This window comes from Psammomys obesus, unplaced genomic scaffold, assembly GCF_907164565.1.
Source record: "Psammomys obesus unplaced genomic scaffold, mPsaObe1.curated_primary_1811, whole genome shotgun sequence".
In the NCBI taxonomy this organism is placed as follows: Eukaryota; Metazoa; Chordata; class Mammalia; order Rodentia; family Muridae; genus Psammomys; species Psammomys obesus.
Genome location: NW_026590305.1, coordinates 808722 through 824514, shown reverse-complemented (window position 1 = coordinate 824514; position 15793 = coordinate 808722). Strand labels below are relative to the sequence as shown.

Below are 15793 nucleotides of genomic sequence, written 5' to 3'. Positions count from 1 at the left end.
TACCTTCCTAATCTCACTCATTTTTTCTAACTCAGTCCATTTTTTAAACTTCTACTTATTTCTGTATCCCTTTTCCTCAGCTTATACGTTTCAAATTCTCTATAGCTGTCTCCTATAATATATTATCATCAATGCGGACTCAACTAGGAACAATGACTTGCATGTCTATGCTATGATTAAGATTAGCTCACAATGTATATTTAAATAATATACATGGCAAAACATCTTTACATGACAAAACATCCCTTCTACTCACCCCGAAAATTATTCTAATTAAAATATTTCCATTATTAGAACAATACAAAAATTAACTATGAGCTTACTAGAATAGGAAGTAGCATCCATCTTTCCAACTTTAACTGGAGAACCAATACTTTTCATTTCAAGCCCAACCTCATTCCAAATTGGTTCCAGTTTTTTACAATGGCCACACCAGGGTGCATAAAACTACACAAAAGGAAAGAAAACACATTAAAAAGCTGCATCACTATGAAGATCAACCGTAATATTTAAAGAATTTATTTAAGCAATGTAATATTAATCTTTTCAAACAAAATAGTTTAGTGGCAATATAACAAAATAAAACCCATGAATCTAGATACCTCAAAAACTAGTATTTTAACTGACTATCTGATAGGTATTTAGAATAGAAATGTGATTAAGTAAGTCTTTAATTCTGTGCAGATGTGTCCACGTTTATATAAGATAAAACCACTAAATAAACATGCATTTACCATATCACAAGCAACTTGTGTTCATGGAAAACATCTGTTCTTAGCACAAAAATTTAAAAGAGGTAGGTGCATTTGCTTAGTTCTATGGTTTTCACTGGTAGAATATGGGTGATCATTGATAGATTTGGCACAGAGACAAGTCAGGTTGATTACAATCATGGCCTTTCAGAATTCCAGAATCACCAATTTAATTAGTTCCTTAAGTTATATGGTATTAACACAATATTTATGTATTTTCATGAAATGAGGCTTATTTTTAAAGTTGATACTATGGAAACACAAATAAAAAAAGAAAGAATTAACCAGTAGTTTCTCAGGCTCTATCTTCTACCCTTAACAGTCACCAATTCTGCTATCTTGTTCCATTTTGTGGGTTATGCTCTTTTTTTTTCTTCTAATACATGTTAAAGCAAAGACCCAAATTTAATTTTGCTCAGTAATGGGATGAAAGTATGTTTGGTATTACTGTTATTTTAATATAATTCAATCTCTTAAAAGAATAAAGAAACGAGTTAAGCCTATACTGAAATCACAATGTATCTACTTAAGATATAACCTACAACTTCATTATAAAAGGTTGCAGCTTCCCTTAGAATGACCCTACTCCCATCAAAAAATGAATTTCTTTGCCAGAAACTTGAAAGTTCTCAGGGTCATTCAAATATAAAGATCTAAGATTACACATTTTAGTCCACTGGAAAAAGAGACAGGGAATCCCCAGAGCAAGACACTTAACCAAAACAGAAAATCTTGAGTTCCATCAGTGAAAGAGCCTTACTCTTACATTATAATGTCTTACATTATACAAGATGCTGAACAACTGAAGTCACAATGTCAATCTCTGGCATTCACAGGCACAGACATACACCATGTACACTTGCACACACAAGTGAATGTATACTTACAAATATGCATACATACGTGTACATATACCATACACATATTGGGAGAAATACAAGTAACAATATCTAAGAAAACAAATTATTCTCTTTGCATAGGAGAGAGCAAAAATGATACTTAAATTTAAATACTCACATCAACAAGCCAAATGTCATCTTTTCGATTATCTTTAAATCTAAAAAGAAAAAATAAATCTTCTATTTATATTTACAAACAATATCACAACTACAATAATTTAGAAATATAAACTTAAGTAAGAATATTGAACTGATCAATACAGAACAAATTCTCTGAATAAAAGTTTTATATAAAATTTTTACTCAGTGACTGCTAAATTTTATCCTATTCAGTAAACATTTTAAGAATTAAAATTGAAAACTGAAGAATTGAAAAAATAAAAAAGAAAGAAGAATTTTGGGGGAAAACCACAATTGTAATCTGTTTTCTTAATCTGGTATTCCACTTGGAACAAGGGGCACCTGTATACTGAACAAGTATTAGTTTTTACTTTAGTCCATTAACAATACAGCAAAACTATTTGTATTATACTTTGTTAGGTATTACATAAACTGCAGGGATTCGTTAAAACAAAGAAAGATGTGTGTAAGATACATGCAAATAAGTTATCATAATATATATGTATGTATGTATAATGTACTTGAGTGTCCAGACTTTGTTATCTATAGAAAATTCTGGAACTAATCTCCAGGAGAGATGACAACATAAATCTAAACTCTTCACTACTATATTCCATTTTAAACCTGTGCAGGAAATTTAACGCAGTGGCTTTAGGTTACGCTCAGAAAACACTGCTTACAAGATTGGTCTCTTCTTTGTATCAAGAACTTGGATTTTAGGAGTCTCATTATTTCCTAGTAAAGAATACAGTTCTTATAAAATGTTTGTGAAAAGCAAAAAATCCAGAATTGTTGCACTGGGATCACATGTCTGAGATTCATATTCCTGGCCATAATGTACTTGTAAAATTCCATCATCTAGTTAATTCAAAATTCCAGGGCTACCATCAGATGCAATGCTCTTAGAAAACCTGAACAGGAAGCAAATATGGCACACAGGACCTACAAAGAATAGAGTAAGTCAGCACAAAGCATGGGGATGACAAAGCACATCACTGGCATTGAGGTCCAGAGGAATATTACAGACAACAAAAGGGGTCCGACATGTTTCACCTAGTGAGAATGGCATGACTTTGGGCTTCAGAAACCTCCCTGCACAGGCTATTTAGCCTTCAACAGGATGCAACAAATGGGACTTTCTTTTTTTTCTATATTGTTTTGGTGCCTTTTCACAATGGAATTCCCTTTTCATGGGACACGTACTGTGGATCTGAGTGGCAACACTGGCTGGCATAAGCACGAGATACATTTCAGTTTTCACATTCAGCCATCAAGCAAGGTACTCTATTATTAACATTCCCCAATGGAAGAGCCTTTCAGGTGAGTATCCGTACAGGGAGCAAAATGATTACCAAAAGTAAACTTCCCTCTCCTCAGGCAGTTACCATTATAAGAACAGTGTGAAAAAGTGGTTGATAGTGACATACCCCACAAGACACCACTGAGATAAATTAAGCTACTTTCTTGTTATTGAAGAGTTTTCCTCAAATACAGTTTCTATAAACAATCTTCAAACACATCCTCAACTCCCATCACTAATACTAGAACCCACAGATGTTCATACCTCTTGGTAATCCGTAAGAATACCTGTATTCAAAAGACCATACTACTCACTACAGCAATCCTGTCACACAGTTGGGTGCCAAAGTGTTTGATGGAGACAAGGAACAAACTGAAACTGTCTGCAGAAATTGTTCAATGAGTAAGACTGTTGTGCAAGCAGGGCCAGGGTTTAGATTCTAGAACCTACAAAAAAGATAACACTATACCTGCAATCTCAGTGTTACAGGGTAGAAACGGGAATGGTGCTGGGGCTTGGTAGATTCTGGCCAGTACCAGGTTAAGAGAAAGATCCTGTCTCAAAGACAAGACTACCATAGTAATCATCTGTCCTTTGTACAGTCATACAAAGGTTGTGCTTAAACATATGCACACACATTGCAGACGGAAAAGGAAAACTGGAAGCAACAAGTCCTGATTCATCTACTATTGACAATGAAAGAAAGAGATTAAAAGGATGGTAGCTCCATAGTAGGTGTTTTTTTTTTTTTTGTTGTTGTTGTTTGTTTGTTTCCATCATGAAATAGTACCATAAAAGCACTAGGCAGATGCAGTTACAGATAGGGAAATCCATCTCATGATGAGGAGCACAAAAGAAGACCTCTGCCTCTCTTTAAGTGGGAAAGTAACTAAGTTAAAGACCTCAATATGGTAGCAAATTTTATGAAAAATTTTAGTAATAAAGTATATGAAAAAGGTAAAGCCTCCAATAAATCTGCCAACAAGTAGTCTAGGAATGCTGGTATACTTATGAGCTTGGTTGGCATGGGAGGGCTGAGTCCTTGACTATAAGCTCCTCCCAGTGACTGATTGTACACCAAATCTGGTGTGGGAAAGGCCTGCCAAAGAAGAGATTGTCAGCTGCAGTCAAGGCAGAAAGACTGACCTTGAATTTTGCAATGAAGTATGTTTTCCAACCTATTGTGAGCAAGGTCTTGTGAATAAACTTGTTGTATTACAGATTAAACACTGAATTCCAATACTAACTTTGTATGGTTAATCAAAAAAAAAAAAAGAAACAATTTGGAAATATTTGCTGGTTTTCACCTTATAATTATTAGCAAAACTTTCTGGAGTACTCTTCATTTTGCATGTAAATGGCAGGTACTTTAAACAAGTCCTGAAACAAAACTGGCTATGTTAGTCTCAATCACCACTGCACCTATTATTAAAGATTCATTTGAGAATATTTAGATGACATCTGAGTTAGACAAACTTAAATAGTATTTAATAGTATTTTACACATGTTTGTATACTCACGATTCATTTAGATCTTCTACAAATCCTTTACAGACAGTCAGGTCAAGTAAAATAACTGGAAAGGACAAAATGTATAAAATAATTGATTCATTACTTTGTTTTTACCTCGTCTAAATTGCCTATGCAATGCTCGCATTTTCTATCTATCAAAAAAATCTCAGCAATGATCCATTACAAGGTTAAGTGACATAAAAGCTTAAGTAGTTCATCCACTCAGTAAAAATTTACTTGCATGCAATCATATTGCAAAGGGCAATCACTAAATATATACACAAAATATATAGTTGCTTATTCTACATATTTCCACTCGTTTTATTTTTCTTTTCCGCTAACTTAATTTTCTGGCCTAGAGATGAAAACAATTTCCCTTTTCTCTAGTAGCATTTATCTCTTCGATAAAGTCTAAATGAAATTCCCCAAAATAGGCAGAAAAAGATAACACTGGGCTTCAGTTCTAACACTTATTTCAGGACAGTTCCTGGCTCACAGAGAATTTTAAATGGTAGCTGAGTTAAGGAAGGAGTGAACTATAGGGAACCCCTTGACAGTATTCCTCTTCATGACAGCTGATGACCGAGAGCTTAAAAGATGCGTGGTCTCTACACCACATAGTTTTGGATATCTGACCAGGATCTGCCTTTAGGCATCATCCCTCTTTTAGCCTGGGCAAGAAAAGCCTTCCACTGTAACAAGACCCAGAACCTATGCTAAATTGGGGCTCGACATCCTTGTCCATTTACCAATGGAATCAAGGAAACTTCCTGATCGCAGAGAAGGTAGCAGTTGCCTCTCGGCGTCTGGCAGCGGATCTCGCAGAGTCCCGTTGAGGAAGCCCGACCCACCGATGGAGGCAGAATGGGTACCCTAAGTACCCCGCGGTGCGTGCCCAATTCGGCCCGGTTTCATCTTGGCCCAACCTCCCACTGTTCCCCACCGCCCCGCGCACTTCTTACCGGCAGCGCACAGCCGGAGGGTCGTCCAGTTCCTTCGCTCCGCAGCACTTGCCATGGAGCGCGGCGTAGACCCCGCGACGAGCACGCGCGGAAACATAAAAACTAGCAAGAAAAGAAAGTGAGAAAAACCTGGGACGCGGAACAGCGCTGAGTAAGGCAGAGGCGGGTCGGGGTGTGCCGGCCTCCCTCAGGCTCCCGGTTAGCCCAGTGGTCGTAGCCTCTGAGCATGCGCAGGACGCGACGCATGCGCCCGAGCAATGCGCACGCGCATTCGCGTTCTCACGGAGCCTTCGCTCCCTCAGAGCTCTGAAGAGCGTGGGAATCCGCGCTGAATTCTTCCTGTGACACTGTGGTTGTGCCATGGGACTCTTCCCCGAATGCACGTACGGCATTGTCGGTGAACTTAATGCTGGAGCTGGGGTAAGGTCCAAATGCACTGTAAGCCTGAGTTTTGCATGTTTTAAACTTTCTACTAAGTCCTGTGAACTCACTTGTACACTGAGATAGTAGTACACTTATAGCTGGAAATAGTGCTTTAAAATAGAAGGCTGGATTGCCGAGCTCTAACACCCTCTTTATAAAAACCTATTTAGAATCTTAAAAATTGATTCATGTCGCCATTATGCCATTATGGATGGGAGAACTATACAGTTAACGGTTGCTCCGGTGTTGTATGATATTTTCTTAAGTGGTTGGTTGCCATGCTTATGCAAGCAGCAACACTGAGACTCAGTGCATTACACTCATGCACATGCACACATAGGTCTTAAAGAAGACTTTCAGGAAGACAGAGGGACGACAGGGTGAGGTGGGGTGTTGTGAAAGTGATCCAAGTTCATAATAAACACGTTTGAAAATGTGAAAGAATAAAAAGAATTGCTTTTGCTGAAACTTGAAAAAAGCTAATTATAAACATGGTTATGGTTTTACTGCTTCTTGATTATTTGTAGACTAAAATCCTTAGTATAATAATCCTTTGTGTTGCAGCCTCCTATGATTTAGGAAAACAATACACTTTTTATAAGTTGGTCCCCATGGCAGTCACTGACTTAGATGAGATGTTTTTTTTTTTTTAATAGGAATGAAGTGCCAGAGGATTTGGATTAAACTAGTTCTTAGAATTTATGTTATGAAAACAGAGCATGCAAAGGCAGAGGAGTAGAGGAGAGAGAAAGGGGGAAAGGGATATATGAGAAATGCCCCTCACAGGCTCATGTATTTGATTAGTTCCTTAGCCGTTGGTTCTCTTTAGGGAAGCTCCAAAACTTGGACATGGTGCCTAGCTGGCTGAAACAGAGCCTTAGAATGTTTCATGCCACCTGAGCTCTCTGCTCCCTCACTGCCAATACAGTATAACCAGTTGCCCTATACCACCTCTGCCTCAACACCTTCCCCAGTCATGTTGTACTATACCCTCTGAAACTATTTTTTAAAAAATCCAATTGCTTCTTTCAAGTGTTTTATCACAGCTATGAGATAAGTAACCAATATAACGACACAAATTAGGATGAACAACTTTGTAAATATGTAAAAGGTTAAAGTTCAAACCTTAAAGATAAAGAAAGCACATTCAAGAATGAAATAGATTTTAGAATTGGCCTTTAGATAAATTAACTCATATTTGAAATAATTCAGTTTCTAAAATTTTCCAATCTACTCTTTATTTTTATTTAAACAAATTAGTTATTACTGATAACTCTCCAGCAAAACAAAGACAGTAGGAAAAGATTTATTGGATGTAATTCACAACATAAATAAGACCCATGATCTGAAGGTGTAAACCAGTAATATAATCCTTTAGCCTAAGAACTCAGGGCAGGCAGTAGTAACACATCAATGTCACAGCTCAGTGTGCATTTGCCTTCCCATCACCTTTTTGTTCTATTCAAGATGAATATGAATGATCCCCCACCTACACTGAAGAAGATTGCCTACTTTCCTAAGTTTCTTATTCAGTTAAACCCTTTCAGAAACATTTTATGGACATAGTCAGAATAATATTTTAACACCCCTCTGAAAATATTTTAATGCAGTAATTTGGCTCATAAAAGTAGCTATCAAACTGTTGTTTTAAACTTAACAAGAATAGGAAAAATAGAGAATATTCACCAGTTCATCCAACAAGGCCAGTGGAAAGTTGATACAAAAGCCAGGCAAGGCAAATGTGAGAAAGAAAATTATACAGATAATCCACTTAAGAATGGAAATGATGTTCTTAAGGTAAGACCATAGGCTCATAATGTTTGATCTCTAGTTGGTAGAATTGTTTGGGAAGAATTAGGAGGTATGGCATGTTGGAGGAGGTATGTCTTTAGGGGTAAGCTTTGAGGTTTCAAAAGCCAACACCATTCCCAGTTAGCTTTCTTCCTGCCTCATGCTTGTGGTTTAGATATAAGCTCTCAGCTACTGCTCTATCATCATGCCTGCCTGCTTCCATGTTCCCCACTATTATGGTCATGGATTTATGCTCTGAAATTATAAGTCCCTATTAGACATTTTCTTTTATAAATTGTCTTGGAGCCATGGTATCTCTTCATAGTGATATAAAAGTAACTAAGGCACAGAGACCCACAACTAATCAGGGTGCAGAGAATGAGAGACTATGCAATGCTCATCCATCAATGGGAGATCATATTCCACCTCTTCTAGTCCTCAGGAATCATAGTAGCGGAGGAGGAAAGACTGTAAAAGTCAAAGGTGGTAGATAACTACAAGGAAACAATGTTTCCCAAACATGACAGTGCAGTGTAAATGTAACTTTTATTTGCCAGATGTAATTGTCCTCTCCAAGATTTACTGCTGAATAAGCTCACTCTTTCTGAACTCTGGCTGGCTGGTTCAACTCAACTGTTCTGGCTCAATTCTCTTGGCTTTTCACTGAATTTCTTTGCTTGGAAAAACTGCCTGTGAATTCTACTAACTGAACTGCACTGACTGCTGTAGAGGAATTTGAATCCAGCAACATGGCTACTCTGGCTGGAATATAGACACACCTTTAATCCCAGGAGACAGAGGCAAGCTGATCTCGGCCAGCCTAGTATTGAGCAAGTTTCAGACAAAGAAAAGCTTAGGTCTCGGCGTGGTGGTACTCCCTTTAAACCTAGCACTCAGTACACAGGCATGCAGATATCTGAGTTGAGAGGCCACACAGTGGAGTGACAGTTCAGTTCGTAGAATTCAGAGATTGTTTTACTGGGAGAGATTGCTGAGATTTTACAGAGAGCAGATTGCTAAAGTTAGTTTGAGGCCAAGCAGAAGCTGAAAGAGAAGCCAGATTGAATCAGTCAGCTTGGAGAGGAGTTTTGAGCCAGACAGCTGACTTGAGCCAGCTAGGGTTCAGAAAGAAAAAGAAAGGGTGATCTTATTCAGCAGTAAATCCCAGAGGCTGAAAACATTCTAGACCTAGATAAGATTGTACAGAAGCAAGAAGCTTCAAAGACTAGGCCTTGGTTAGCAAATGGAGGCAATAAGCTTTGGAGACATTAATTACTTCAGGAGAATAAAAGACCACTTTAATACTGCACTGACTGCATGAACTGAATGCATGAACTCAACTGCATTTAATTGAACTGCACCCAACCAAACTCAACTGAACTCTATTGCCTGAACTCAACAGAGCTGCACTCACTGAACTTCCCTTTCTTCCTCTCTACTTTCCATGCACTGCTCTTAAGTAGCCTCTCTTTCCTGTCTATTGCTGTAAGAGTTGGCCGTATTCTATCTCTGACTCATTCTGTCAAGTCTTTCTCTAATTTGTCTGCCCCTCAATTAGATGTCATTTTTGGGATTAAAGGAGTGTGCTAAGGGTGTGTATGTATTCCAGACAGAGGGATTAAAAGTTTATAATTCCAGCCAGATCACACAGAACTAGAAGGTCTTTGGTTGTGATTCCTTGCCAGAGCAGCCATGTTGCTGGATTAAAATTCCTCTACAGGGCAATTTCACTGTGAAGTCACAGATGTTGTGACAGCATGCACAGGACCTCCACAAACATACTCCAGAGAAAATTCCAACATGGATTGGAGCTGTGAGAATGATGGTCCACCCTGAGTTGAGATATTTGGAAATGATAGCTGTTAATAGAGGGAGAGCCAGTTTTCTTTAAGAGTGTGAGTCCTTGAGGACAATCATCCTATAGTGGATGGCCACATACCCTAGAGTATATGTGCAACACAAATTGGACTTGATGGGTTTTAAAGAAATGAGGACACAAAGTTATGAGGGTATACAAGGCCATTCTGTAGCTGATTGTTTCATCCTAATACCAAAGACAATTATGCACAAATGAAATGGAAAGATTGATTAATGGAATATAACAGGGCCCCGACCCTGTATTAATATGGGGAAGAGGGCATGTTTGTGTTTTTCCCCAGGATGCTGAAGGAGCCAAGTGAATCCCAGAAAGGCTGGTGTGATTTGCAGGAGATGTCTCCTAGAAGGAGGATGCTCCTGCTGCTGATGATAATGAATTCTGTCCTGATGGTAAATGGAGAGCTGTATTGGGCTTGTGCTTCACCCACTTTTGTTACATTCTGCTCCCTGGAGAAGATGCTGTGCAGAGAAACTTTTTAGATACAATGTGACTAGAACCGACTGATATATACTTGATTGGTCTGATAATCAGGACAATTCTCAACAAAATCAGGAAAAATGGGAAAGAAGATCGACTATGGGACTTTTGTGGTCTGATTCCGGTTTTCAGCAAACCTGTATTTGGAAGCTTGCCACAGAAACTCTCAGGAGGCCCTGTACCTGCCTGTGTAAATTCTCCTTAAGCTTTGTTGTTTACATTTTTATTCAGTATTCAAACTTTAATGTTTTTTTGATGGATAGCCTTCTTTTATTATGGTTCCTATGAATGTTTCTCAGGCTTGATATTTTGATAAGGGCTCATCTTTTATGTCACTTTTATGGAGTGTTATAGGACTTGGCTTATTACTCTTATTAGGAGTATGTATCCTACCAGTGATAATGAAAACCTTCATCAAGGCATTTTAGAATGTATAAGCTATCTGTATAAGGTTAAACTCCAGTGTCTATCCTAACCCTAACAGGGTTTGTAGTCAAAGACAGGAAAGATATCTCTGAGGAATATTCAACCTAAGACAGGGTATGAATGATGGAATTCATGTACCAATGATAGGTAAGAATATATCTTTCAAGAGAGACAACCTAAGAGAGGTACAATTTTCTCCATAGCTTTTAAGCTATGGTCCTTTTTTAAAAATATGAAAAGGGAGACCTGTTGAAAGCTGCTTGTTTGTCAGGCTGCTTGGCTATTGAGTTTTTAGCGAAAAACATGTTTTCACCCTGGCCTTCACCTTGAGATAGGATGCGTTGCACCTTGGCAGGATGCTTTGCCAAGTTCCTTTAACGTGTTTGTGTGAGGATCACATAGAGAGTAAACAAGTTTGATCTCTTGATGAACCCCTTCGTTGTGTTTAGGTGCTTTGCTCTGACTAAAGAAGGAATTGTGGAATAAACCAGGCGTGGAAGTATTTACTGACAGCTCTCTCGAGCTGATCCCCTGTGTTGTGTTTTTTAAAATTTTCTTTCCAGTCCTCACTCCCCACTCAGGAACTGTGTGACTCTGCAGGTGGGCTCTGGCAGCCAAAGAAAGACATGAAAAGGCTTATTCTATTGAAGGCATTTTGCAAAATGCTACAGACATTGTATTCATGAGAACCTCTTCTAAGATAACTCCTGAGAAGTTTAAAAAGGTACTTTATCTAAGTTGAGGCCTGCTAATTGAGTGGATGTATAACTATGCACTATCTTATGTCCTCCCTTGGCTGCTATCTTGGTAGATTGTCTAATGAGAAGTCCATACTGAATGGAATGGATTAGGCAGGTGATATAGAGGGTGACTGACCCATGCTGCCTTCCTTGTTATTCAGATTGTCTACTGAAGACTCAAAAAATTCTTTCCATGTAGAAGGTACTGGACTGACAGTATGACACAGTATGGCAATGAAATAAATTGCTATGGCATGCCACTCAGGGTAATGATTGGATTTTGTATGAAAGAAGCCCCTAATTTTGACCCCATGTATAATTTTGTTATTTTGATAGAAGAGGACAGGAAATATTCTTGAAATTTATTCCAGATTCACATATCAGATTTCAAGATAATAAAAAAGTTACAGTTTTAGAGAAGGAAGAAGATGATCACAAAGAGAAGCATAAGCAAGGAGGAAGAGGAGGGAAGAATTAAAGTGCAAGGATGGTGTGGAAACTTTTACTTCAAATAGCAAAAAAAAAAAAAAAAAAAAAAAAAAACAAAAAAAAAAACAAGGGAAATTGCAGATTTCCCACCAAAACCTTAAGTGAAACATAATAGATACTCTTCAACTTCTTATCATGTAAAACTGACTTGTCCAATCTTAGAATAATTTCAGAAAGTGAGAAGTTTGTTTTGAATCTCCAGCATGGAATTCTTAAATGATAACATTTATTACTAAGGTAGTTTGTTTTCTGTTGGTGATTTCCAAGTTCTACAAATAAGAAAGCCAAAGAAATAACAGAGGTCAGTGGTTCCCACAAAAACAAAATCAGGGTATAAGAAACCCTGTTTCTTCTAAGAGGCTTTGTACTATAATGTTCTTTCAGGCTTATTCAGGTTGCCAATGAAGTTCTCTTCTCTGCTGGTATAGGACTTCTTTAGGTACTGTTAGTCACATCTACTTCGCAACTCATTGCTTTTTCCCTTTAGTAGGAATGTTCTGATGCCTTTTCCTGTCTCTTCTATTTCTAAGGGCGTATATGGTTACATGGCCTATCTGAATGGAATTTAGATCTAAAATACAAATGCAATCAGTTTAAGGGTCTTTTAGATATTTAATACTGAAATCTAAGTAGGCCTTTAAGTGCATGTTTTAGAAAAGTTTATAGGCTGCCATTACAATAGGTCACATTCTCTTACACTTTGCAAATATAAAAAACTTAAAATATTAACACTTCAGTAATTAAATTTATTGGTTGTGAATTTCACATCATGAATCAGAATACTACTCCTCTCCTCCCACCCCTCATATGCACCCTCCATCCTTGCAACCACCCTCCCACAATGGAGAAACAAATCTCATTGTGGAAGATGTAGTGTGCACATTGTGTCCCACAGTATTACTTTTTTGTTCACACTTCTTTGCTTGCAAACATTCACTGCAGTGACTTTTTGGTCTGGTACAAGGACTCCATCTTCTGATTTTCCAAATGCTGCAGTAGGTGGGGGCAGGTATAGCTCTCCTGTTCTCATGACCCCAGGGCCAGCTCTTCCACCTGCTGTAGGTGACAAAGGTGTGAAAGGGCTCCCTCACCCATGCTGCCATACCACAGACAAGAGGCAAGGCCAGCTCTCTTACACTCACACCCTCAGGGATGGCTCACCTACATGGCCTCCACCATCAGGGCCAACTCTTCTGCCCGATGCCAGTGTCAAGGACAAAAGGGAGTGGATGGGATCTCTTCCTCACCAACACCACTGCATAGCAGACAAGAGGCATGGCCAGCAATCCTACACTCTTGCCCTACTGGCCGGCTCACCAGAAACCCCACATATCTAGCTCTAGTGTGCTGCCCAGATGAGGTGCAGAGCCTGTTCTCACTAGTGCTGCAGCAAGTGAGGGGCAAGGCATAAGTGCCATCCTGCCCAACATAGGTGGCAAGGAGTGAAGGTAACAGTTATTTCTCCCTTGCCTATGTTACTACATGGCAGACAAGTGGCAGGGCCAGCTCTTCCATGCTCTTACCCTTGGGGCCAACTCAGCCCTACAACCCCTGTCACCAGGGGTCAATTCAATTATGCTGCCTAGGTGAAGTGCAGGGCCTGCTCTCCCGAGTGCTGCAGCTGGTGGGGGGAAGGGACAACTCTCCTGCTTTCATGACCCCAGAGTCAGGTCTACCATCTGCCACAGGTGATGAAGGACAAGGTATCTCTCCTTCACCCACATTGTCACACAGAAGACGAATGATAGGACCAGCTGTCCCCCACTTGTATCTTGGGGGGACAGGGCTCACTCACAACTCCTCAAATGTGTGGGGCTCACTCTCCTGAGCACCGTAGCTGGCTAGGGGGCTGGAGTCAGCACTCCTGCTCTCATGCCTCCAGGGCCAGCTCTCTCACTGCTCAGATAAGGGGTGGGGCAGTACAGCACAGCCCTCAGATAGTAATATGTCACTGGACAGCAGCCCAGACCAGGAACATCTGATTTTTGGTGGTAACAGACCCCTGCTGCTGTAGAGCCACAGACTCAGATGTGGTCCCTGGTGGCAGCACAGGCCAGGATCCCAATGTAGTAGGTAGTTTTTCCTCCTGTCCCTTAGGCTTTAAGGATAATGACTCATTATATATTATTCAAATATCCAGGCCATATAGCTAGGGTCTTCTCTGACTAGCTCATAACTTAAAATAACCCATTTAACTAATGTACATTTTGCCATGTGGCTGGCTATCTGAGCTCAGGTACCATGTGTCCATCTTCCTCACATTCTACCAGCTGAATGTTGTGTGTCTGGCTCTATCCCAGAATCCTTTTTGCCTATCAGATGTTTCACCTCCTGCTTCCTGCCTAAGCTATAGGCCAGAGGTTGTTTAATTGACAGGTGTTGCACCCATACAATACATAGACATACAATACAGAGATTCCTTCTACATCCCACCATGGTCCCAAGAGGCATCACTGGCTACTGACATCAGGCTTTTCCTCACTACCCTTGAATCTGCAGTTCTGCCTCTCTTCATAGGGTCCACATCCTCCTGTTTTTCTTTCTCTTCGATTTCTCCACCAGTTACTTGCTCTTCTTAGTGGTGCCTGGGGTCTCTGAATGTCTGGGGTCATCTCAGGAGTGGTCTCAGGAATGCTATGCCTCACTTGTGCATTATGGCAGGGGGCAGGGGTCATTTGGGGCATGGTCTGCCCCCATTCCTCAGGCATGTGTGGCAACTTCACTCCTTGCCTGATCCACATGAAGGTGATCATCTTTCTTGAGCTCACTCCTGGTGCCTTTAGTCCTAGGTGGGGTTCTTGTAGTCTCTGGCTTGCTCCCAGTCATAGGAGTCGTTTGGGTCTGTGTGGTGCCAGACGGGTGGTCATCTCAGGCTAGCTTTTTTCAGGGACTGTTAGGTTTCTAATCTTTCAGATGTTCATAGGCCAGAACATGGAGCATAGACATAGCCTCTCTCTGACACCTTCTGATGCACGTGTGACACAGCAGCCACACCTGCAACACTTCTAGGGGCAGGTCTTTTCAGTAATTTTTAAATACTTAGTTTTTAGGTCACTCTGGACTTGAAGCTGCTAATAAAAACTTGAGAGGGCCTGAAGAAACACTTTAAGCCTTATTTTTTGTAATTTTTTTTCAAAATTTCTACAGTGGGCTGTCCCATTCATGACTTTTTTTTTTTTTATAAACATAAAGGTTTATACAATTTATGTAAATTAAGATGCTGTTTAGTACATTACTGATCAACACTGCTAAAAATGTATGATCTTTTCTTCTACATGTTAAAGAGCCATAAACATTCAGTAGATCATATTCCTGAAAGTTTAAGTTAATTCTGGTTAAAAAATGATAGCTGATTGTAACTGTACTATTCACTTCATCTAGATGGATGTCTTTTAGGTGATACATATAATGCTGACCCTGTGTTATTTATCAGTGGAATAAATGTATGGGACATACCACAGGACTGAGTAATAACATATATACTAGGAAATGTTCTGATCTCTCTCTCTCTGTGTATATATATATGTATATAATGTGTATGTATATGATGTATGATGTATATATCTTTTCACACCATGGACTCAGAACCACAGTAAACTCAGTATCTTTGTGTTACCCACAAACACCATTGCATGTGTGATGCAAATTACATTGTATTGACTGGTTTTGTGTGTCAACTTGACATAAGCTAGAGTTATCAGAGAGAAAGTAGCTTTAGTTGAGAAAATTCCTCCATGAGATCCAGATGTAAGGCATTTTCTCAATGGCAGAGGGCACATCCCATTGTGGGTGATGCCATCACTAGGCTGGTAGTGCTGGATTCTATAAGAAAACAGGTTGAGCAAGCCGTGTTGAGACAAGCCAGTAAGCAGCACCCCTCTGTGGCTTCTTCATCAGCTCATGCTTCCAGGCTCCTGCTCCATTTGAGTTCCTGTCCTGACTTTCTTTGTTGATGAACATCAATATTGAAGTGTAAGCCAAATAAACCCTTTTCTCCCCAACTTGCCTTTTGGCCATAATGTTT

General features: G+C 39.5%; 1 protein-coding gene and 1 non-coding gene across 3 annotated transcripts in view; both read right to left on the bottom strand.

Moving 5' to 3' along the window:
- Positions 1-5742, bottom strand: part of Tmx3 (thioredoxin related transmembrane protein 3) — a 39082-nt gene extending 33340 nt beyond the window's left edge. For both annotated transcript variants that reach the window (XM_055606768.1, XM_055606769.1), the window contains exons 1-4: positions 5545-5742; positions 4592-4646; positions 1770-1809; positions 324-447 (exon numbers count right to left, since the gene is read on the bottom strand). In XM_055606768.1, coding sequence (XP_055462743.1) covers positions 324-447; positions 1770-1809; positions 4592-4646; positions 5545-5641 — 316 coding nt within the window. In that variant the 5' untranslated portion in view covers positions 5642-5742. The remainder of the gene's footprint in view (positions 1-323; positions 448-1769; positions 1810-4591; positions 4647-5544) is intronic.
- An 8916-nt stretch (positions 5743-14658) lies between these two features.
- On the bottom strand, positions 14659-14785 carry LOC129676436 (small nucleolar RNA SNORA17). The gene has a single exon (XR_008720075.1). It is a non-coding gene; the product is annotated as a small nucleolar RNA SNORA17 (small nucleolar RNA).
- Between the last annotated feature and the right edge of the window lie 1008 nt (positions 14786-15793).